Raw genomic sequence first — 26250 nt, 5'->3', positions numbered from 1 at the left:
AGATGGTAAGGCAATGATAGCTCTAGCTCCTCAGCAGAGCGGACAAACTTCTGGAATTCCAAGTAGGAAACTGACACATTTTCCCAGATAAATATTGAGAACATTGGGTTTAGGTTCTGAAATATTCTACTTTTATTAGAGCTTTTTGAGTTGGTTGCCCAAGAGTGTTCCCCTGTAACCATGTCTGTGCTAAATGAACTCTTGACTATAACTAATTGATCCAAGTACAAATATCTCTTCTACATTAGGCCAATCAGATTCTTTCACCTAGGAACTTAAAAATGTGAAACAGAAAAGATGAGTTCTTGACAACACTCTAGAGAAGTATTTCATAATCTGTCGTAGTTGAAATTTTAGAGTTGTCCTGGCACTGTTGCTTCTGCAATCTCTGAGATACTCTAATATCCTACCAGTGAATTCCCCTTTTTGTTTTATTCAGCCAAATTTAGTGCCTATAACATTCTTACAAAATATATTTTTGTGGGGGAAGCAAAGACATTTACCTTCCATATATATGACCTTACTTACATGGGAAAATGTATTCAAAGCTTCTAACACATGTCTTACAAATTAACCTCTGGAATACAACTCATTTATAAGTTTAACTTGGCACATAGGCACTTAATAAATATTTATTGAATGAAAGAATGTTGTGCAGTTTCTGTGATACCTTTAATTATGAATATTTTCAGTGACATTTATTTTGCTTAGAGATATGCAAACTCTGAAACTTCCAAATGCCAAAGATTAAAAGTGCCAAGTCTCAAAACACATTGACGTCTGTGCACTGAAGAAGACCCTTAGGATTGCAATGGAAATAAATTAACTAAATCTATAGAGCTTCACTTTTATGTCTCTGAAGTTCTAACATAAAGATTCATCGGTAGTGATTAACTGTGACTGTTATGCTCCAAGGATAAAACTACTTCTCTGGAGGATGCTGCCAATAGCTGAGTTGGAATGTTAATTTCATTTTAATGATGTTGAGAAATTGATTTCAAATACGAAATCCATATTCACTTAGCAGTGATATCCATTCAGGAGAACATAGCAAATCTAACATATAATAATATATTACCTATATTATAACTAAAGATTGAAGATGATATATTAGTCAGTATATTAATATTCATATGGTATCTTTCAATTTAGTCTCAAGATATAGAAGATTTCAACATGCATATATGTTTTAATAAAAAATTACACAGTGCTAAAATGCAGGAGAAAAACACTGGAAGATAAAAAATGACACAGATATTTCAGAATTTGTATTTCTGGAGCTAAGTAACCATTCACTGGGTATTCTGTCGATTTTAATACATTCACCGCCTATCAAGGACTGTTGTGAGAGTTAGACAGGGGTATTACTACTGAAACAGACAACTTCATCTTTAATCTCATAAGTCGCTGTAAAAATAAGCTTCTTAGAATCAAAGTTAAGTCTAGAAATAAAAATCTTTTAGGTCAATACATGTAACACAGTCTAGTCTAACAAGTCTTTAGATTGAAAGTATGAAATAGAAAAATGAAACATAAAAATCATATGAATATAAACATACTTATGACATTTCTGAACCTCAAAGATAAAGGGAGAACTCAAACTTTCAGGAGAGAGAGAGAGAGAAAGAAAGGAAAAAGAAATCCTACATGTTATACGTTAAAGAATGACAATCAACTGACATTAGACACAACTGGAAGCCAGAAGAGGGCTATGTTTAAAGTTTTGAGGAAAAATTATTTTAAACCAATATCTTTACAATTTTCAATTAATTTTATGTATAAATTATATTTACAGATCTTAAGAAGTTTGTCCTAAACCTTACCAACACATTTCCAGAGATGGTGATATGGGAAATTGGCAGCTAAATATGTTCCAGGAGAAAAAATAAGAAATCTGAAGAGATATTAATACAAACATATTGATACTTCTAAAACTCTTTTTTAGGCAAAGATGCTAATGACATAAAATTTTATTTTCTTCCTTGTGAGTTCATAGCTATTGATTCTAAAGTAACATATTTATGGAATCATAATATTGTAGATGTTATTTTTAAGGAGAGATGGGGCTTATACTTTCACGTCTTAGAAACCTATGACTACCCAGCTCTTTCTGTGTCAGGTAACTTTACCTAACTTGGGGGTTCAGTTTTAGGAACCTCCCTTTTCCCCATATACCTAAATCATGTCCTACCAGCTGTATCAGTATACATTTTGATCTCTTATTGTCTGACTCCTTTGTCTATTACCAAATAAATTCTAAACTTTGGCAAAGAACAGAGTTTCTATTTACTGGGTATCAAAATACCCACACCTAGATTCTAAGTGAAGTTCGGGGAGTTAGGGAGTTAAAGAACATTCATAAATTGAGGTTCTTGGTGGGCCAGACCATGTACGTTTTTGACCTTGCAGTAGCTTCTATTATGCTGTGCAGTTATTTTTTGGAGTTGTGTGGTTGACTTTCATTGGCCATCCTGAGCAAGTAGCTTTAGGGCTTAGTCTAAAACATTTGCTGGAGAGCTAAGAAAGGGAAATAAGTTCTTGAAGATCAGGATGATAAGTATAAAAGAGAAGAAGTGAAGTTCTCAGGTCTAGTCTTAGAAATGAGGAAGATATTCAGTTTGTGTTAAGTCAGAAAAGATGCTTGCCATCCAATGAAATTAAACAAGGGATGATGGAAAAGATCTCAGAGAGTAGTGACACACTGAGAAAACTGTGGAGAATCATAATTTTAATACGGAGACACATACTGCAAATAATAAGTGACTCAATCCTTAAAGATTAGGAGAACTATACAACAAGACTGCAGAAAAACTGGTCCAAAGATAAGACGCAGTAAAAATGAACCAGGTAGAACAATAGATTGACTTTAGACCTTAAGATTAGATGTTGTTCTGGTGGTAGAATATCACTTGAGTGATAATACACAACTCAGGAAGAGAATACTCAACTCAAGAATTTTTAGAACAGTAGGTACTTTAACAGATCCAGTATTGTTGATTTCCTATTTATCATCATAGGACAGTAGCTAGAAATATAAGAAAAACAAATTTCTGCAGCAGAAAGCAAAATAGAAGTAGAACAAAGTAGGAACACAGACCAAGTAAAATGCTTTAATCTACACGTGTTTAATTTGCTGGATGGTAAATGCACCTCAAATTAGACCTTTGTTTGGGACTGCTAACGTTGCAAATTTCTGAACTTTGCAAGAATTTGGAATGTCTTGAATGCTGCTTTCTGAAAGTATGTCCCCCATATGGTTTTTAAAAATGTGTTGTAAGTAATTTATTTAAAGATTTCTTCCAATTAAAATTAAATTCACAGATTGTCAACTGTAGATACCTGATATCCTAGTAAAGTTAAAAAGAAGACTTTTTTCCAGCTCTGCTATTCCCACAGGTCGACTAATGAATCTCTGATATGAACTTTGGTACAGTGATCATAGGTCTAAGTACTATGTCCTGGACACATCATTTGGCTTGGTCATTAGATAAAATGTAGAAAAATAACTGTTAAGAGACTACAGTCATTGCAACCATGCATGTACAATCTATAGTGTTCAACATTTTGAAATAGTTTGCTCCATTTTTTTGTGTATTTTTTCCAAAAAAGTACTTGAATTTTTTTCCATCTTGAAAGTAGCCAATTACACATGAAATGAGTATGATTCCTTGAAGCACACTTAAAGAGGATATGGTGTCTTTAAAAAAAAAGAATATTGGAATTGTTTAAATAAAATTGTAAATGCTTTACAAAATTTGAGAACGTGATCAATATTTAATCATAATTAATAATACATTTGATAGAAGTAAATTTTGAAACTATGTCATTTAAAAATAAGTTACCTTGCTTATCTTGTAAAACCCATTACACGAAGACACTTCACTCTTTGGTAACCCAGAAACCCAGGCATGGTGCCATGGAAGTCCTGAATAAGTGTTAGCACTTCCTTATATGTCTTACAAATACAGGTTGCATGTTTGTGCTCACAGGGCTTTGTTATGAGATGATCAATAATAAGAGAAATATTTCTGTCCTTTCACTGATTAACAATGCTAGCCTTGTTGGATCCATTTTAACCCAAATATTATTATTCTATAAGAAATAGTTGTGCTAAGGAATGTTAACCTTTGTTGTATTATAGTTTGTTTTTAATATTCTTCTTAATATTCAAGACTAGTATTCTATTTACTACATTTAAAAATTATATTTTGCTAAAACATATTGCAAAATGAAACAATAAAGTCAAGCATAGTAAGATCTCAAACCAAGTCCAGAACTAAAATCACTTTCTGACTATGAGGATACTTAGGATTCAAGAAAAAATTCCATAAAATTAATATCAAATCAATCCAACAGTGTGTAAACTTAACAATCGCTAAACTTTAATCCTAAATTTATGATATTGTCAAGTCATTGTATAATTGGAATTTTTTAACTTTAGTAGCTGTTAAAATGGACACTTAACTTGGTCCATAAACAACAAATGAACTATGTGAGGCATTGCCTTATATGCAATATGAAAACTGGCCAGATTGCCATTATTTATAAATATTTCATTGTGGGAAAAATGAGAATTAACTTTTAAGGGAAATAAACCATGTCCATTAGCCAGGCTAGGTTTTGATTATTCTTACTCATTTAGATTTAAAGCAATCTTAAATAAATACCTTCAAAATCCTTTAGACATCAAATAAATTTTAGAGTCTATCAAAGCAGAAGATTTTTTTTCTCAGTAAATAACCATAAAATATAACATTTATTGATAGGAATAGATTGTGATAATATTTAAATATCGAGTAATCAGTAATGAAAGAGGAAATATTTATTAGTGTGGAATGTGACTGAGCATTTAATTGTCTTCAAGAAATAATGCTCCCACGGTCACTTCTTTTTTCTGAACAGTATTTCTACTAAATTTAGGTATATAACTAATTTTAGTAAGTAGAAAATTAATGACACAATTAGACTAGTGGACTTTTCTACACTTGTAACTACATATTTCATTATTAGCAAACATCTGCAAAGCAAGTGAGAAGGCAAAATATGAAGTAAATTAATTAGCCTGACTAGTATAACCACGTGCACATTAGCCTGACTAATATAACCATGTTACAATAATGATGACTAGAGCAATGAACATTCTTTCATAGGAAAGAAGGTTAATATGAAAACTATAAACACAATGTAATATTTGAGAGGGAAGAAAAGGAGTAACCAATCAAATGATTCTGAAATAAAGAGAAATTCTTTGGATTTTAAAGAACACGGTCTAAAGGTCCTATTTCATCACAGCAAATGTTACTAAGCTTTTAAAAAATATGTTATATATGGACCCACTTGCTTTCTAACAGCTGCTGAGACTCCAAAATTGCCAGTTTTGCAAGTCATTTAAAGGTTCCATATTATACATGAATGAAAAAAATACACTATCAGTTTCCTGACAGATGCAAAACAATCTGCTGTGAGTCTAAAATAAGTTTATGTTCAGTCAGTCAGAGAAACATTCTCCTTTTAAAGACTCCATTTTAAGAGGAGGTCCTTTAATTGTTGTGAGAGGAACACAAAGTTGGATACTCTCTCATTTTATCATACCAATTCAGTACTGAATTTAACATCAAATGGAATATTACATTATTTGTAGGGCTACATTTAAATATTTTAAATATATTTGGTTTTCAAATAAATGATCTCTTAGAAAAAACTGTTTATTTCTACTATGTGCCAAAGATTTTTATTTTAATAGTTAGCCCATTATAACCATGAAACTGGTGCACCAAATAGTTTTAGGGAAGAACAGGACACTACTGGCCTCTGTCTATTGTTTTGTTTCCAATTACTCTCTTTTTAATTCCCCACAAACAATGAGACAAAGTAAGTAAAAGTTAGAAAAAGGAGGAAAAAAAATCTCCAAACCTACTTTTTCTTCAGTCTTCTATCCTTCTCAGCTTGAGTTCCAAGTTTGCCTAACCCCAGGGACTCCTGAGCTGCAGCTTCAGTCTCCATAAAGCCTCCTGTGAAGAAGTAACTATTCATATTAGGTTGGATATATTGTGTCAATTCTGAAGTTAAATTTTTAAAAGTTTATTTGAGCAATTGTTTAGTATTACATTTTTTTTTTTTATTTTTTGGCCTGCCTTGGTATTTCTAACATAATACGCATTCAATGGCATGGGTACATACATAAACATACACTGAGACAATGAAAAAAATAAAAGGTACCTCTTGGTAGACCATTCAATTGCACCTAGTAGCAACATAATACATGTAACCTGTATACTGACAAACACTTGAATATATAGTTTGAAAGCTATGAGGTATATTTTTCCTTACGAAAAATGAAAAAAACTGTGCAGTGTGTGAGGTTTTCGATGTTTCAAATGTGTGAAATTTTTCATATATAATGAAATAAATGATAGCCCAATGAGCAGAAACTCAGGTGTACGTCTTCAATTCCAAGTTGAGAGAATGGAGAAACATTTGCTGAGTTATCAAAACTTTCTGTATCTTGTTCTGGAACCCTCTTCTGCTCACTTGGATGACTCCTATATCCTTCAGTACCAACGTAACTTCCAGAACTTCCTATGTTCTGGCAGGCTTTGTTTTGTTTTGAAATTTTTATAATAATATCTGAAAAAATTCTAAATCTTTCTTCAAGAGACCCTGTAAGACTTGTTTTTACCTAGCAGGTCACAAGTTATTTGATGCAGTGTCAGTTTTATTGGCTTTGGGATATATCCTATATATATATATAACCTTGGAATAGGAGAAGGAAGAAAGGCAAGTGTGTTGGGCATCAAACAATTTTACAAAGCAATTATCTAGTATCTTTAAACATATCATTGTTCATAAATTATCTGTTGTAATTGAAAAATGAGAACTTAATCCTGGGCTCTGTTTTCCCTTTGCTATTTACTATGTGAAAAACATGAAGTCAAGGTAAATGAAAAATGCTCATTATTTTTAAGTCATTTTAATTGGAAGAGATTTAAATTTCCATTTAAGCTCAAGATTAAGTAGAAAGATTTAAGCTAATACTAATTCTTAAAAGTCTACACAAAAACATTCACCAATATATCAGTAAATAAGTACTATTAAAGATAATTTTGTTGTAATTATTTTTCATAATTCATTTTAACAAATAATTTAAATACTCAGTATTATTAATTCTGGATCATTGATATAAATAAGTTAATCTCATAGCCTACTAACTCTGTTACTGAACTGGATAATTATAAGAAAGTCCTCTTTAATTCAAAACACATTGCTGTCTAGATCTTATTGAGGGATTCAGAGTTTGAGGACTGAAATTTATTCAATTATGCACGTATGCAATTAATACTTAAAGAACATTTTATTGTGAATGATTTTCATTGTTGGTATCATTAGGAAAGTCATCCACTAGTTGACTAAAATACTCTTGGGAAACATTTTTAAATGTGGGAATTTCCATTATGCACAGTGAGAATATTTTCATTTTATTTTTCTCATTGGTATACTTGCCCTACTGTATGTCCATAAATTACTATTCACAATCTGTAATTAACAATAAAATTGTTCTCTTGAAACATAAATGGAAAGGAATAATGATTCACTTAAAAGTTAAAAATTCTTAAAAAAAAAAAAAAAGCTAAAAATTCTTGATCAGTCCAGATGGGGACACAGATTGATGAGTAGACCCATTCTATAAACAATGAGACATTTTCAACCACTACACGGTTGAATGAACCAGGCTTTTTGCCCTTCTGAGCAAAGAACATATAAATTATGATTTAAATTTTTTTCAAGAACCCAACATTTTAATTAGAGAAAAGAACAGTTTTTAAAAAAATAAACGCTCTGGAGGAGAAACAAAGAGAGCTCTAGAGGAATTTTGTGAATCAAAACTAGACCCAGAAAAAGTAGATATTAGACTTTTCTTCTCATAAATAAAATTATAAAAATAAAAAGCATGAGGAGCTTGGAAATACTCTGAGCACTTCAAAATCTAATATCCTTTGAAAAGAATTTAATAAAGAATTGTCGACACATCCTGCTTGAAAATGCCAATAGAAAATGACACTTAAGGCCATAGTAGGCAAAATTATTTTTAAGCAGCATATGTAGAACTCTACCCTTAAGCATGAGCAAAAGTCTAATTATGTACATTTTTTTAAGCCCAAATAAAACATTTCTAGATGAGAAAAACATTCTTTCATAGAACTGATCCAGCTGTCCCATAAATCCCAGGTTCGTCTTTCCAACCACCTGACCAGCTAACTGGTAGGATGACCTCAGTCAAACCAGCTTATGAACTCTTTTACTCTGTGGATGATTATCTAAATCTGGTGAGAGTCTGCTTCAATTTTTCTTAGGTATCAGTGGGATCCCATGGCTGTGTGGACTTTAGGAATATCTACTCATCTAGACGAATGTATTCACTAATCACATATGGCATTGGGTACTGGAAATGTGGCTGGTCCAAATTAAGTGCTCTGAGTATAAAATATGCAAAAGATTTTGAAAACTTAGTACCAAAAAAAAAAAGAAAAGAAGATATCTAACTAATAATTTTATATTGATTACATGTTGAAATAATAATTTTTTCTATATTGGTTTAAATAAAATACATTATTAAAATTAATCGCCCATCTCTTTTTACTTATCTTAATATGGCTACTAGAAAATTAAAAATTACATATGTAACTTATATTTGCGGCTTGCATTATATGCCTGTTCAGCAGTGCTATAGAGTAGTGGTTCTATACTGGACACAGTACCAGTTTCCAGAGGGAATGTAAATATTTGCATATGTTGATGGAGGAAGAGGGCCACATTTTTAGATGTCACAACGACTGCAAAGTGCAACCGATATATATTAGGTAGGAGACAAGAAATCTAAACTTCCTTCAATGAGTAGAAAGTTCTTTAGCTTGCCCATCTTGAAATGGCAAGAGAGTCCCCAATGAGAAACACTGGCTGGTGGATGCTAAGCGTTACTTATTCTCCAGGAGACCCCTTAGGAATATGGAGAGAGCATCATTAACTCCACCCATCTCATGGCATAAAGTGCTCAGGCATAGAAGGCTCGAGTCCCATGAGCCAGTGTACATTCAGATAATAAATTGCTTATCACCTTGTCGGCGGCCCCATAATGCCTGCATATGCAAAAGCCCAAGCCAAAACTCACGTCCTCAGTGAAGTTCTCTGGGCACTCTATCACTCAGGCACACTCTCTTTTGTGAGGCTGTCATGGACTTGGAAGTGTTTGAGACAGAATAACTTTTAGGGTGTGAGGGGCCTAGTCAAATGTTTTTCCAACCCCCTTTCTATACAAACATTTTGAGTAACCCAAAATTAGTGGGACGACAATCTAGTTTGTCCAATCTCATATGATACCATTCTAAAGGCAGGAGAGAGTGATTCAATTGTTAGACCATCCTTCTGAACCAGGGTCAGGCCGCTGGTCCAGAACAACCCCATAGGCAAGTCTCTGCACTCCCCAAGGAATCTGGTCAACCCCAGATACGAGGTAGGGAGTTAGGGAGAAACAGGGACCCAGGTGCACATGGTTTGGTTGGATTAGGCACCCTGCCCAGATGGCACTGCCTTCCTGGCTAGTTACAGGTTCTGAAAGGTAAAAAAAAAAATTGAATGCTTCTAGAGACTCGACCTACACAGGTCCAGGTCTTGGGTGAGGGTGTTCTGCCTGGATGGCATTGCCAGCCCCAACCTCTCCCAGGGACCAGAAGGAAGGTTTTAGAGAATTTCAAGAGAGGTGCTACAAAGTGTGAGGTTACCTAAGACCCAGGCTGAGGAATTTGAGGAAGGACCTTCATATGCCCAGATCTTTGGATGGGACTCGTTGGAGATATCTGTTCATTTGGATTGTGAAGGCAAATATCTCTATGATGCCTGGGCCTCAGACTCCAATCAGAATAATTTATTTCATTTTGACCCTTGAGGTACAAGTCCGTAGGAATTTCTGGCCAAAACGCACATTGCAAAAGCTCTGTATCTCCATTTTTCCAGCAGAGTTCCCTGTTATCGTATTAAAAAGGGAACTCTAATTCCAGGGAGATTAAGACTATAATCTGTGGCTGATCAGTAGTTTCATCTTTCTTCTACTTGACCTCACTTCGGTATTAATCCATCCACTCATTTTGATTTTAAATGCACTTGAATTTATAAGTGATTACTTAATTGTTTCATGACTCAGTCTGTTAGTTCTCTGGAGGATGCACCTAGGCACTGTGCCTGGCGCATAAATGGTATGTAATAAATGCATTCACAATTGAAGCTAAAAAATGCTTTCTTCAAAAGAAGACCCTTTCATTATGCAGAGCATGACTCATCTCTAATTGATACTTTGGAAATTATATTGTATTTTCTAGTTCCATAACATCTAGGAACAATCTGAATTTCAGGGTAAAGGCCAGAACAGGCACCCAAATTTTACATGTAGAAAGGTGCTTGCTAACTAATGCTGGTGCAATGTTGATGCTGTTTCTGTCAGTGTGAAATTATTTTCTTCATTATGCTGAGTATAACAAATCAAAGAATTCAGACCATTATTACATAATCTGACAGATGACCATAAAGGAAAGAAAACTGCAATTTATCAGGCAAAAAAGTCTCTTTGAAATATACTGCTTCTCATATACACTTAAAGGAAATTTGCAAGAGTAGTTTTTATTTTTTTACTCAACAATATATGCATTTTATACATCTGTAATTAGAGGTACTACTTGTATAATTTACATATAGTTTTCTGCTTTTACCATTTTTCCATAGCTTTGCTATATTTTGATCAATTCTCCATTCTTGAAAATCTCTGTCTTTGATTTCTGTTTCCTTCTTGTAATGCTCTTTTCTTTATGCTTACCATTCACTGTTGACATCTGTTAGGGTAGTCACGTGTGTTCTGTTCTTTTTTCTTTACAGTCATTATTATTAGGACTCTCTGAAGGCCTGGGAGGGCTGGTGTTTCCTAGGCAGTAAATGTGTTATAATCATATGGAACAGATGACTCCCTCAGAAGTAGCAAATGTTTTAACATCACTACCTCTTCACTCTCTATTACCATTTTCCTAAGCTGGTAAACTGCCTCTAAAGTGTGGTACTTGATTACTCTGACTCCTAACTCTCACTTCTGCTTGGATACTTGACCCTGGAACCTAGATCGTTTCCTGTGCTGTGTCTGCTTCAATTTGCTGTCTCCTAATCTCTGCATTTCCAATCTCCACAGCTTGGTAACTTGACCCTCAATTTTTATCATTTCTTTTGCTTGATATTAATAATTTAGTTTCACACTCTGGACCCCAGACTGTACCCACTTCCTAACTAACCATAAAAAGAGCCAGGTTCCTTTCCATCATGTTTCCCTTGGAGTTTGTCCTTTCATGTGGCTTTAGTATCCTTTTTTTCAGAGATAAGTCCTATTTGAAACTCAAGCTTTAACCTTTTCAATTCTGAAGGAAAACGGCACTTAGATGTTCCTAGTAGAATCAAACATATCCAGGGAGAGAAAAACTAATAATCAGAACTCTTTACTGACATTATGTCTATATGTTTTATAAGAAAATTTATAATATATTCTGTGATATCTATTACTGCCTTGAATTATTCTTTACTTTTTATGCATTTGTGTGTAATATCCTCAAGAAGTTATAAACTTTCTGAAAAAAATAATCATGTCTTTAATTTCATTAAGTTCCCAAACATGCTCCATGGGACTAGGAGCTCAGTGAGGTATTTTTGGATGGAAACAGTCCCACGAGTATATTGTCTGGAGCACTAGACCAGGAAGTGACATCTGGGAACCACTGCCAATTCTCCTACCAAGCAGCTGCTTTGCCATGATGATTGTTAAAATCATCTCAGTTTCTGTATAGTATAGAATGTGGCTCACTACATGATCTTTAGATATCTTCTAATTCTGAAAGTCTGTAATTTTAAAAATAATATGCATTTTCATAGTAAATAACTCATGGTATATATTTTGTAGAAGAAAGAGTTGCTGGGCCTAAGGCTTAAATGTTATTAAATGTTAGAGCTTCATAGATTCAGGATTACTGGGGTTGAAATAGATCTTAAAGATCATCCAGTCCAACTGCTTTCTAATTCTTGGACCCCTTCCACAGCAGTTCTTCCTCGTATTTACCTAGCTTCTGCTTGACCATCTCCAGTGACAAATAAGTCATTTTTTGACAAGCTAGCTTGTTTGTATATAATTATGACTCACCAGTGTTCTCTTTCTTACACTTAGGTGAGGTTAATCTTTCTACAACTTTAACACTTTGGCTACAGTTTTGTACCCTCACTCAACAACAAAAAGACCAAAGATTCTGCCACATAACAGCTTTTCAGATATTCTTAATCAGCCATCCAGACAGGTCAGCAAGGAGAATAAACATACCCCTGTACTTAGCTACTCCTCACATAATTTCAATCCTCCTCATCAGCTTAATCCTCTCCTCCAACCTTTACCCGAGGTTATGATATGCCTCCGAAAGTGTAGTCAACAGAAATGGATACTATTCCTTGGCTCTTGTTTTACAACAGCAGAACAGAATGGAAAAGTCTTCTTTTATCTCAATGCTGTACATCTATTAACGTGGACTAAATTTACTGACTAATATTTTGACTTTAGAGTTACCTGAAAATTCTAAATTTTTCTTGTAAAAAATTCTCCTGAGAGTTATACTTTTAAAGTGGGATATATTGGACCTTCCAAATCTCAGTTTTTTGAGGTAGTCTTTAAGGAAGAACACTGATTTTTTTTTTCATTTGTGATTTCTTTCCCTATCAGTGATCCATAAATCAGATTACTGGGCTGTCGAAATATTCATGTCCAAGTGATTGGGGGATGTGAGGATCAAGAACAGGGTGAATCCTAATCATGCCACTAGAAACCTGGATCCAAGGTGGCATCACTCCACTTATCATCACTCTAAAGGAGGACTATGCAACCAGTTATAAATTCCACCCCATTTTTCCATCACCCAGGCCCCATTTTGACATCTCGTCTACAGGTCTGTCATGAGTTACAGCTCACCCAAATGCCTTTCCCTGTTCTGTTACTGAGTAACTTTGTCAAAGAAACAAATGAGCTTCATCTGATATGCCTATTTTAAACACAATTTAATTTGCTTTGTTTCAAAACAGGTTGATGCCTTCAGATAAAATTAGAAGTCAAGCCAGTCAAGATTCCAATTACTGATGCTTAATCATGGATCTTGAGGTTCAGAACTCCTGTTCATGGTTGTCTTGACAGGACAATGTAGCAGGTAAAACTTTTCTAGGCCAGAAACATATTGAAGTTTTTGATTTGTTTTAATGAAAGGTTGTCCATGTTTATGTACTATCTGTCTCACTAAATTGAATGTTCTTTGATGCCAATGCCATGCTTTAACCATTTTCCTAAAGTCCATGGTTGGTACTCTATACTTCACATTGGCTCAACATATGCTATTCACTCAAAGTAGGAATAAATAAATGACTTTGGATGATCAGCATTCCCTCTGTTCCACCCCTCAAGATATCAACTCTCTTGGGCTTCAGTGTCCTCTTGTTAGTGCCTCTTTTCTGGATGAAGTTTTGCTTTTCAAGTAAGCAGATAGAGGCAAAAATGTGAGTTTTGGAATAGGTCCACTTATTTGTATATCTTGTTCACATAAGGTACACCTTCATTTTATTCATTTTCTTTAAACTTTAAAATTACTAAACAAAAATAATAAAAATAAGAATTTTATAATTCCCCTTTTGGTCTAGGCAGTTTTTCCAATAATCAGTTTATTTTGGTTGGTGGCTTTTTTGACACTGTTCTTACATGTCTATGCCATTCACTTATATCTATTATTTGTTAGATACAGCTTTTGTACCAAAATTTTTTAGGATCTGTTTTTAGGAAGAGGTCACCTATTTCAGATCTAGTACTTAAGTTTACATTATCATAAATATAGCTGTGAGTTTGTTACCATCCTCAAATTGCTCTGATACTATCTAGCCTTTCCTTCCATATTGGTTAAAACTGAACTTGTTTCTAGAATTTTATGTGTGGAAGTCAGGATATGGAAAGTTGTAAAGTGATTGACAGATGAGGAAGTAAAAATAGTAGTTGTGGACAACTCACTTAAGCTTGGCTTATAAGAGCAGGGAAAAGATAAGTCAATATTTTGGGAAGATGGCAGGATTAATGATGATCTTCAAAATATAGATTAGACATGAGCATGTTTAAAGATTAATGGAAAACAAAAAGATTAATGGAAATATCAGAGGTGCATTGCATCTGGATGCATTAATCAGGGGGGAAAAGTTGTGGTCATTGGGCTGCTAAGTCTTTAAAGGTTGTTATTGCATCCTGAATCTATTGTATGCTCTAGGAAGTAAGCAGAGGTATTTACTGGCCATGCTGTCTCCGTGTCCCTCAATGAGATTGTCGAACCTGTTTTTGCATCTTTTCATATTGGTGCTTGTAATATATAAAGAAAATGAAAGAAGAAAGAAGAGAGAAAGAGAAACTAAAACCAGATCCCCAAGTCTGCTAGAAGGAATATTTCCTCTGCCAGGACACTCTCCCAAAATTCAATTGTGACTTTCAACGAGGCATGGTTCATATATATGTTTAATCTTTTAAAATACTTTATCTTTAAAGTATTTTTAGCTTTATTCAAATGCTTTTCAATGTGTTGCTTCCTTTGACTTTTGGAGTTTCCACATTTATATTGCCTCTGCTATAACACATTTGTAAAAATAGATTATATGTATATTGAATTTGATTCTACATGGTTAGTGGTTATCAATGCAGTCACACTGACTCATCATAACCGAAGTTCACTTTATTACCCTAGCTTTTCAGATTGTTATATAAGGAAAATAATGTCCCCTTTACAATTATTCTTCTCTGTGAATTACTAAGAATTCCTCCCTTTCTGTTTATCATTCCTGATGCAATTGAGTGAACATTTTCATAGTTCTATTTAGAAAGTTTTCTTCTTCCACACCTCATTTCATTTAAAGGCATCTAGCACAGCTACTCTCAGGTTAACTTAAGTTTCTTTGCATTTATGAGCTAAACTCTTTAAGAGTTCTAAATATTGGGAATTGGTCCAAAATTTCAAATTTGGTTCTTTGACACTATCATCACTCTACCATATTACTTTCCATGCCATCATTTCCTATCTTCTATTTCTATTTTCATTGGTAGAAGAAAGAACATTGACAGTGTTCCCATGTCAGAATTTTCTAGATCAAGATATTAAAATCATGATCACTAGAGATGTTTCCCTAATTTCTTCTGATGTGTGAATCAGCAGCACTAAGTGGTAGCCCCTGGGTTTGGTAAGTTTTCATGGTCCTCCCCTCACAACCTGGATGTACATCTTTCAGGACACAAGTAAACATGAGTCCATATCCCTCAACCAAAGCACTAGTGGTACCATGTACCATTTCTTCTGGAAAAAAATATGACTTCCTGAAACCTACTTGTGCCTGTGTTTTCTTCTTATTTTCTCAAGTATTATTTTCAATAAAGACCTTTATTTTTGGTTTCTCCAGGAGCTTTGATTCGCCCTCAGTGTAGCTTCTGTATAGCTCCAGAGGTCTAGATTTTTGTCTTTGTCTTCCTCATCAGCATTGTAGTCCTTACTATGCTGCTGACACTGGCTTTGTTTATACTTGGTTGTTCTATGAAGTAAAACAAAATTGCTCAGAGCTCAGAAATCTTCTCAGGACTATAATGTGATCTTGAATAGCATTGCTATTTTCTAACTTGGATGGAGTTGATAAGAACCTAATTGTAATTGATTCCCTTCTCATCTGTTCTGACATAGAGACACACAGTCTCTGAAAATGGGTAAAAAGGCTGTTTCTGGAAGGTTCTATATTTTTCTAGACTTTAAATTATATCCTGGATACCTTGATTTTGACTATGAGTAGTTGCCAAATAAAATAAAACAAATTTTAAAACAATATCTTGGCATGTACATTTTATATCCCCCAAGTAATCACCTTTTCTTTTCTTTCCTTATGCAATAATACTTTTCTTTTTTTATATCCTAAGGGGTTCCTATCCTGAGAAAGAGAAACACAAAGAGGATTTAATTCTCCTGATGGTAACACTCAATCACATAACTGGCTGCTCATGTGTTATAAACATCGGTTTCCTATGGCTTCTGATGTTTTGTGGGTTTCATGCTGTGGAAGTGGGGAAAGATATTTTTGAATAATATCATGGCTGCAAATCTGCAAAAATGAATATTATTCTCAGAAATTCTTGCAGTGCCAGGGCAGGAAACTAAGTCTAGGGGTTGGGACATTACTTGTGCATAATATTTCTTTTATTTCAGAATCCAAAGGGAGTGCTAAGAACTTTGTATCATTCTCTTCATCACTTACTATTAGAGGTAGGAGCTAAATCCTTTTCCATGTAACTTAACTCTAGTTCTAAATTAAATAGAAGGAGAAGAGCAGGGAAAAAGAAGAGGCAGTCATAAATAACCAAGATGATGAAAAGAGATTTCAGAAAAAAAGTAAATATGTAGAAAGACACCAAAGAAAAAAAAGACCAAGTGTATATATCATCATTTTAGAAAATACATCTCACATATTCTTTTTGTTTCAGACTCTCCATCTATCCATCTATCTATCCATCCATCTATTAACAAGGTATCTATGTATTTATATATTTACCTAGGGTCATTTCAAATGTACTGATCTATTTTATTCAATTAGTCACCCCCAATAATTAATTCTAACACAATCTCTATTGCCCCATTCTTCCCTCTGTCTCTCCAGCTACATGTTGTTGAGTTTGTTAGTGGAAAGTTGTGACAGTTTAAAACAAAGAAACCTTGTCTTTTTTTACATTTTATGCCCTTTATAATGCTTTATTTTGACCTAAAAAGAATTCTTTTGGATTTTTTGTAGGCTTCTTAATTTTTTCAACAGAAAAGTTTTTAAATTCACACAGCTAAGCTCTTATACACATCTATGCAGTATACTCAATGGTTTTAAGCTGGTTTTGAAACATGGCTCTAGGACAACTATCTCAGTTCTGCAAATTACTAATACGTTGTTTCCTCAACAATAAATAAGGATGACAGTAATAGCACTTGCCTCAGAGGATCCTTGTGTCTGTCACAGTGTTAACATTACATAAATTCTAGGTATTGTTATTAACAGAGAAATCAAAAGGACTGAAAGTTTTACAATATTCTTCCTTTGAAACTTTTGTCAAGCTTTATTCAGCTGTATTGGATTAAATACAGCTGATTAAAACAGAAAGTTTGTCAGGTAGGAAAAAAATAAAAATATTAGAAATGAAACGAAAGACAGATGGATGCTAAGAAGTGAGGAAAATGGGTGGCAGTGGAAAGTCAAACATGCATACTTACGGAGCTGCCCAAGTCGAGCCTTTTCTTTTTTACCAAACAAACGACCTATTGAAGACTTGATTCCTTTCTTCTTGGGGGCTTTGTGAAGAGAGTCTTGGCTGCTGTTGGTACTGCCAAGCCCAAGGCTTTCAGCCTCGAGGGAGGCAGTTAAACTACTGTAAAACACGAAAGAGGGCAAACTGCTTGCTTTGGTGTAGCATTCACAAGGTACACAAGACTAAATTCCTTGATAAAAGTACGAAAGGAGGAACAAGTACACTTCAAACCTTATTTTCTCTTTTTTTCCCATGTTTTTTCTTAAGCATATTAAAATGTGATTTCCTCGGGCTTAGGGCCCTGAGCCTCCAAGTTTTCTCTAGAAAAACTTCTTTTTTTCCAAAATATATTTTCCTTATTTTTCATACAATATCAAACTAATCAATGAACATAGGTTGGTTTATTAATTTATAAATTCTATAAATTAGCCCTTGGCTCTTTACCTATTTCCTTCTTGCAGAGTTTGTTTTTAAGATCTTAAACATAATGACCTATGACAAGAAATTTAAATATAGCTAATAAAGTTTATGCTCTATTCTAGCCCATGGTTTTACTGGATTTTCCTCTAGCTATCTTTCTCTCTCTCAGTTTTGGATACTAATTCTTTGAATTTTAAATCACCTGTGAGATTTTGAAGTAACAAATCATATACCCTAGTGATCACTGTATACTTTTTCTTACAGTTCTCAGGTATTCTTTTAGGTACATGATAAGCTGAAATGATTTCCAAGCAAGTTGATCTAGGTTCCATTCCTGGTCAATGTATTTGACACTGTATTAACAGGATAGGTTCAATGATACTGTTATCCTTCTTTACAGCTGTTAATTTGACAATATTGTGATGAGTTATTTAACTTTATTCATCCAAATTAATCTGAGTTCATCTTCTCTAAACTCCAAAAGTTACTGCTTTTCATATGTTACAATATATTTCACTCTTTTTTTTTGAGAGTAAAGTAAGTATAACTTTTGAATCTGGAGTAACTTTCTTCACCTTAGAAATTAAAAATAAACAAAACAGGAAAAAAAAAGCCTGCTGGCACAGAAAGCTCTGTTTTCAAAAACGTTTATTGTAAAACACATACTATTTAGAAGACAGAGTCTTAAAGTATTAATCATTAAGTCATTACATTCAGTTATATCAGTTAAGTGTTCAGAGATGCTGTAATTGATGACAGTGAAAAAACATACATTTAAGATGTAAATTGCATGCTTAGACTTATTTATGGCATTATTATAGGGATCTGCTTCAATTTTTTAGGCAGATGGAAAGGACCGCGTGAAGAGTTGCTATGACAAATGGGGTATTTCCCCATGTAAACTTTTAATATTTCGGCAAATGTGTTTTTTTTTTTCTTCTCTAAGGAGGAGCTGTTATAGCTGACACTTGCAGCACCAATAGGGTGATTTACATACCTGTCTGTTAAAAGTAATTGGGGTACAAGCATGGACTTTTCAGACCTTAATTATCCTTACACTAGAAGCCAAATTTATAGTCTTGTATTAGAATCCTTTAGTTTTTTTGTAACTATTCTAATAAGTCCTTCCTGTAGTCTGACTCCATTTTAATAGGAAATATCCACTAAAAGTAGAAAATCTATTCTCATAAATATTGGCTAGTAACTAAGACCATAAATATACAGTTAAATTTAAAACTGAAAATTTGATCTCAGAATTTTGGAGATCTGGATTGGATTGGAGAGGGAGCAGAATTATAGCTTAAATAAAAAATTTTAAATAAATTTTTAAGTAGGCTGTTTGATAACACTGAAAGAAGGAGGAATATTTTTGGAAGGAGAACATACAATGTGCAGTGTGCTGGGAGAGTCATACCTTCGGGCATCATTGTGGTAGGAAGAAGGGAGGGTGTGAGTCATCCTGATGGCTCTAGGGGTAGGGGGAGGAGAAGTTTCACATTTAATTGTTGCTTTATCCTCCCGACCATCTTCTTCTACCACTGCAATCTAGAAGCAAAAACGATACATCAGATGAACTCTTTCTAAATTTCAACTGAAACTGATGAAAATGGAGAATCAATAAAGCTAGGTTATTTGAGTAATTCTAGTATAAAAGCAGAACAAGAAACTTGGGGCATATAGGTATTACATATATAAATTCACATTATTAAAGAGTATGAATTTCATAACTATTTAAAAATTAAGACACTCCAGTTAACACACACACACACACACACACACACACACAGAAATAGACTCACTACACAAAAATATTATTTAAGAGTAAGTAAACACCATAGATCAATATCCAGGGACTATGAAACAGCTATCTTGGAATCCATTTGAATATATCAGAATGTAAAAGCTTTACAAAAAGTTATTGAACACATATTTGAGCTAATTCACTAAAAATATGCATAGTCAGGTTATCATAACATGGACATTTTTAAGTGGGAGATTTTTGAAGTGAGAAGTTGGCAAAATATAACTGTATCAGATAAAGTGCTTTAAATTAGGCTATTTAAATGTGCTCCCAGATGTTTAAAAAAAGAGTTGCAGTTTATAAGAAAAAAAACTTTCTTTTTAAAGTGAGAATAATAAAAGGTAAGAACAGAATTTCTGCAATTTTTTTCTTTTCATTACCTCTCATGGGAAAATTGACAAAGGCATACAGAGCACTATAAGCAGATGGGATTGAAGGGATTTCTTTAAAGAATTTAGTTCAGAGTCTGGAATAATTCAGGATACCATAAATTTTGTCAGAGATAGATATATAGAACTGTAAGAGTTTTCAACAATCAACTTAATTGTACAATAAAGATATTTTTAAAAACAATGCTGTATTTTTTCATAGCACCATTGTGCATTAAAAAATATATATATATATATATATAGAGAGAGAGAAAGACAGATTGTAGAAAGCATAGCTAAAAGATATATGGTTCTAGAAGCTCTGATGAAGAAATTTCTCAATATGGTTATAACAAAATGTTTAAAGCTGTGTTCTCATCTTTTGTCTGTACCATGTCTTGCTAGTTTCTACATTAAGCTATTATGCATAACTGTGTTATATATGATAAAGACTTTATGTGTTGGAGAAACTTAATGAAATTGTTTGTCTGGGCTCTTGTCATTTAAGCCTAGGTTACTTTTAACAGCTTAGGCAGTCATCTTAATAAGATCTCCTCTCTCCATTTCAACCAGCACAGTGCCACCAGACGAACTGTTTTCAGGAACTGCTTTCAGCATGATGTCAACACTATGGAAAATGCTTTCTAAACTCACATCTCATCTAAATTCATCTAAACTCATAAAGCATATTTCTAAACTCTTCCTAATACATACTTAAGTTTTCACAATTCCATTATCTAACCATGATTGTTTTCCACAATTGTTTCTGTGAAGCCTGATTACTTCTGTTTCAGATGTTTTCCTGAAACACACTCTTATAAAATGCCTTCCTCTCTCCCATGGCAGGTCAAACTAGGCCAACTTTACCAAAATATCAGCTCTTAAAAACATCATACACAAACCATTTCTCTGAATAATGCTTAGAGCTCACACTATATAAACAAAGTGGAGGAGAAAAGCTTCAGAATCAGAGATGGATTTGAATCTTGGTTTCTCTTATTTTTTGAATGACATGTGCTAATTACTTATCTACTCTAAGACTAAATTTCCTCATCAATAAAATAGAACTGATAATACTTAGTTTTATTTGTTCTTTTGATGTACAAATTAAATCATGCATATAACTTCTTACCCTGATATATATATATATAACAAATTTTAGTTTGTGGTTTTCTTTCTTATGACCTACCTTTCTTACCAATCATCTCTTTACTCCCTGAATTCCCTGAGGCTATATTCTGCACAGGACCTTCCTTTATGATTTTTTTTTTCCTTATACACACTGAAATTCTTTTACATAATCTGCTCAGATTTCTTCCTTTATTCCCAGTATAATCCTTTTAAGTGGTGGAAGAGGTCAAAGAAAAATAGTAATAACATTATGCATGGTAAATTTGACAGTTGAGAACTAACTGGTAGTGTCCAGGAGAAGATGCTAAAAGAAGATAGACAATGGAAAATAAAAAGAAGTTCAATCAATCTAAGGCCATGTAAGCATAGTGTGGATTCCCTTAATTTAAAAAAAGTTCCCTGGTTCCAGAAGTATTTGGGCATAGGCTGACTACCACATCTTGAAGATGCTGAAAATAGATTGATGTACTGGATAGTAGGTTGAACCTTTGAAATTTGTCCCATCTGATATCCTGTGAGTCTGAGCTCTGCTCTCTCAGTCATCTAACAAGATGTCATTTTGTGAATCAGAACTGTAGTGCATTTTGTTTCCTATACCCAATATTTATTCTCTTGACTTCATTCCAAGCAGTAAAGTAGTATATTAATTCTATTTTTATATTTTCTGTATTTGTGACGCTCTAGTTTCTGAGACCATGCTGAGAATGCCCATCCCAGGGCTAGCTAATTCCTAGAGATAAGTAACTACGTTCCTGGAGTGTGTCTTCCATATGCAAACCAAACATCTCCATCAGTACCTCAGATCCTCTTCTCTATCTGGCTCTTACATTCCAGGAGGCACTATTCCTCTGTCTTAATCATCCCAGGCCAGGTATCTGACAACTAGAGAGAGCCCCTAGACCCTACAGCCCACTGAAATTGTTCAAATGAGCCAACCTTAAACCTGCTTACCCTGCCTTTCCATTCCTACGAAAACCACAATACACATTCCTTCCCATGCTTTCCTCTCACTCTTTCTGACCGCTGACCTGGTGCTTCCCCTTGACCCGGCATAGTGAAGCTGGTCCCTTGCTCTTGGGAAGTAGGAGTAAGAAGCTATCATTTATTGGCAATTGTTTCTTGATTTGTTGGTCTTATATATCTGAATAATGGTAAAACCTATATTTTAAAACAAGCATCATTGTTGTTCTAGATATCGACAGTTAACTATCTAATTCTACCAAGAGAGATCTAAAAATTCTGTGGGAAATCGGGATATTTTAGTCCCCACAGTCTAATAATTACCCTAGAATGCATAAACAATTTTATTTTGAGACATTTGCTCTTATGATCATATTTAAACAATTCAAAAACACTTAAATACTTTAAATATTTTTTTATAAAATGCTTCAGTTAGAAGAAACATAATTTTAAATCTTAGAAAAAACAATGTTCAGTTAGTAATCAGATCAAAGAAATGTACAGTACCTTTCTCCGATGTTTCCTTAGATCACTTGGCTGTGATTGGCAGTAATAAAAGCGACATAAAACAGAACCAATTAATGATTACCATTTGACCATGTCACAAGTTAAACAGTATCTATAATTTAACTATCTTTTTTTGGTTTTCATTCCATTCTTTTTAAAATAAATGTCTTTTAACTATTATAAAAGCATTCCTCTAGGGAGCTATATTAGAGAGGAAACTTCCTAGATGTCATGTTGCAGGGGACATGTCTTCATGATGGGATCATGTGTATATACATAAAACATGAGACATGAGACATGGACCTTAGGGAATATGAAGCACATATGCAGTGAGCTAGCCAGAAGTAAATATGAGACTATATCCTCCCGAGAAAATATAGATGGGAGTGAAGAAGACTATGTGTAAATGAAGATCCAATGCACATATATGTATTTTATAAACACTTTTGTCTCATCTACACAGGGATTTGGACCTTCTCGGGGCAGATATGCTGTTCCTACATGATCTCAAACTTCCTGGCATCCTAACAAACTCTCCATCCCCAAATACCAAAAGCTCTGGCCTCAGTATATCATATTTCTGGGGCTGCTGTTTTCTTGTCAGTGCTCTTTTAGAGAATTTTTAAAAAACAGTTATTTATTTATGATCCTAGATAAAACTTATTCACTTAATATTTGTTAATTTTTCTTATGTAAGTAAAACATTCTACTAAACTATTCCATTATACTTTACATTTTTGTTGCTATTGAAAAATGGGTTGATTTATCTCATTCAATATTCTAATTAGATATCACTAACATTTTATTTATGTCTATGGATTTGTGGTGAGGTAAAAGTAAATACAAATAGGCTTTATTATCAGGACAAATAATAATGTTTGCAAAACATAAACATATACAATACGAATGAATACAATGTCTTTTCAATCTCTGTCCCTCTGTCCCTAAAATTTCAAATTTTGCTCTGAATAGTCAAACATGAATTATATGCAACAAAATTATTTTTTCTCCAATATTTTCTACAGGTAAAAGAAAACCTTCCTGTCTTTCACTATAACAATAACGAATTTGATGACAAAGTTTTGTTAGGTGATAAAGACTTCCTGGGTTTTATTTTTTGTTTTTCTGAGTCAGATATTAAACATTTTAAATATTTTTTTTACCCTCAGGAAATGCTCTAAATATCTGTATTTTTTTTTGGAACTAGGTGTCTTATTTATTTATTTGGTTGCACCGGGTCTCTTAGTTGCAGCAGCAGCCTCCTTAGTTGTGGGAGGCGGGCTCCCTAGTTGTGGCATGTGAACTCTTAGCTGTGGCATGCATGTGGGATCTAGTTCCCTGAGCAGGGATCGAACCCAGGGCCCCCTGCATTGGGAGCGTGGTCTTAACCACTGCACCACCAGGGAAGTCCCTCTAAATATCTTTTAAGTACTCTAATTATAGTATAATAATGTTCATTTACCACTGATTTATTTATAACTAACTGCTCAAGAAAATGCATGAAAGCAGTGGCATCCTATTCATACATACACAAACATTATGTGTAAATGGCTATGAATATATTATTTTATTATTATAAAAATAATAACACTGTCAAGGGTTATAATGCTAATATATAATGAAAATATTTAAAAGGGCAAAATACTAGCTTGCAAAAATGTAAGGAAATAATAGCAATACAGAAATAACCAAAGTTTTCTTAATTTGAATGCCGACTAAATTATGCTCTGTGGACCAATATTCTTACTGTAGCTTTGATAATAAGTAGGTCATCAATTACATACGGATAAACTAAGCCAGAGACAATATCATTTTTAGTTAATGAAATCAGATGGACGGTTCCTAGATTTCTAAAATAAGCAGATCATAATGTAGATCAGTATATTGGGTTAGTTTATCTTAGTACATTGGCTAAAAGTTTGTGCTGTATCTAGCTGGGATCAGCTCTGATTAGCTGGCCTTTGTTTGGACTTGCCATTGTCTGTGCTATCTACTTTAAAATATCTTTAATATCAAGTCTGGAAATAAGCAAAGAACAGTAAACTCAATGGCTTAAGGAGGTAAGTATTTCCTTTCAAAAATTGTTTTTCGGGGCTTCCCTGGTGGCGCAGTGGTTGAGAATCTGCCTGCTAATGCAGGGGACACGGGTTCGAGCCCTGGTCTGGGAGGATCCCACATGCCGCGGAGCAACTAGGCCCGTGAGCCACGACTACTGAGCTTGCACGTCTGGAGTCTGTGCTCCGCAACAAGAGGCCGCGATAGTGAGAGGCCCGCGCACCGCGATGAAGAGTGGCCCCCGCTTGCCACAACTAGAGAAAGCCCTCGCACAGAAATGAAGACGCAACACAGCAAAAATAAACAAATTAATTAATAAAAACTCCTACCCCCAACATCTTAAAAAAAAAATTGTTTTTCATCATTTCTCGTTTATACAGATTTACTTGCAAGTTCCATAACTGTAAAGAGTCTAGATATGGGAAATATTGCCTCACCATATAAACAGTTTTCTGCTTCAATTCTCAGTCGCAAAGTTAAAGAAAAAGATATCTAAACTGATACACATAATAGAAATTTTATGAAGATAAAATTTTAAAACTTATTTACTTATAAGGTAGTTTTTCCCTTGGGGTGAGAGTATCATATATATACATACACACATACATATGCACATATGTGTGCATTTATATAAATTAATTCTAATGAAAATAATTTTTAAAGGTTTTTTTTGCCACAATACACATTATTGCAACATATTTATTTAAAGATACCATTTAGAAATTGAGTTAAACTTCTTTGTTCAGATATTATATACACAGAGATGCAGGCATTGTGACACTTTTTATAGAAGTTTCACAGCCTTCTGACCGGAAACACTATATACACTTAATATTCTTCTGTCATATTATTAATTTCTCCTCCATTTGTTACATTTGTGCTAGATTTTTGCAGTATATAAACTATTAGTTGACCTATTTGCATTTTACTTAATCTCTATCCTCAAACTTTTATTTTTAATTGGAATTTTATTGTTTTAATAACATAGTTTTAATATTCATTAAAAAACATAGAATTTTACCTCCATAAAGAGTTCAGAATATTTAAATCTTCATTATTGTTGTCATTTCAACATATTTCCAGGTAATCACAGAAAAAAAAAAAACAATATATGCTTTTGAGTTAGCAAATCTGAAAAAAAATCCAGCTCCTCTTGACTAGCTGTGTTGAACAAGGACAATTTACCCATACTCTCAACATTTCAGTTACTTTCACTCGAGATAATAACATTTTCAAATGTTATCACGAGAATCAAGTGACTAAACATCATGACATTCAGTAGTCATTCCACCTAACATTATTTTTAGCAAGGAGTACTCTGATTTTTTTTCTCTCTTATGTTAAGGGTACTTCCTAATTTAGGTTTCCAACTTTTAATCCCAAAAGAAGATACATGAAATAAAGAACTAAAGAACAAAGAAGGGTGAAAATGTTGACATGAATTATAAAACTCAATTGGGAAATTGCTGCTATTGTTGATAGCTCTTCTTTTAAAATTATATTATGTATATTATAAAATTATAACATTCTATGTTGGTGTATTGAAGCGATTATAATAAATAATTTTTGAAACTTATTGTGTTAAAAATAACCCACCCAGT

The 26250-nt window shown here is 33.7% G+C and overlaps 1 protein-coding gene across 7 annotated transcripts in view; it reads right to left on the bottom strand.

The window, feature by feature from the left end:
• The window catches only part of PPFIA2 (PTPRF interacting protein alpha 2), a 402262-nt gene that overhangs the window by 55381 nt on the left and 320631 nt on the right, over window positions 1–26250 (bottom strand). For all 7 annotated transcript variants that reach the window (XM_081249916.1, XM_081249918.1, XM_081249917.1 and 4 more), the window contains 4 exons: window positions 22595–22624; window positions 19242–19372; window positions 17373–17527; window positions 5918–6011 (listed from right to left, as the gene is read on the bottom strand). In XM_081249916.1, the coding sequence (XP_081106042.1) occupies window positions 5918–6011; window positions 17373–17527; window positions 19242–19372; window positions 22595–22624 (410 nt within the window). The remainder of the gene's footprint in view (window positions 1–5917; window positions 6012–17372; window positions 17528–19241; window positions 19373–22594; window positions 22625–26250) is intronic.

The sequence above is a fragment of the Mesoplodon bidens genome (assembly GCF_964165515.1).
Source record: "Mesoplodon bidens genome assembly, chromosome: 11".
Taxonomy (NCBI): domain Eukaryota; kingdom Metazoa; phylum Chordata; class Mammalia; order Artiodactyla; family Ziphiidae; genus Mesoplodon; species Mesoplodon bidens.
Note: the sequence above shows the minus strand (reverse complement) of the source record. Positions and strands in the feature narration are given on the sequence as shown.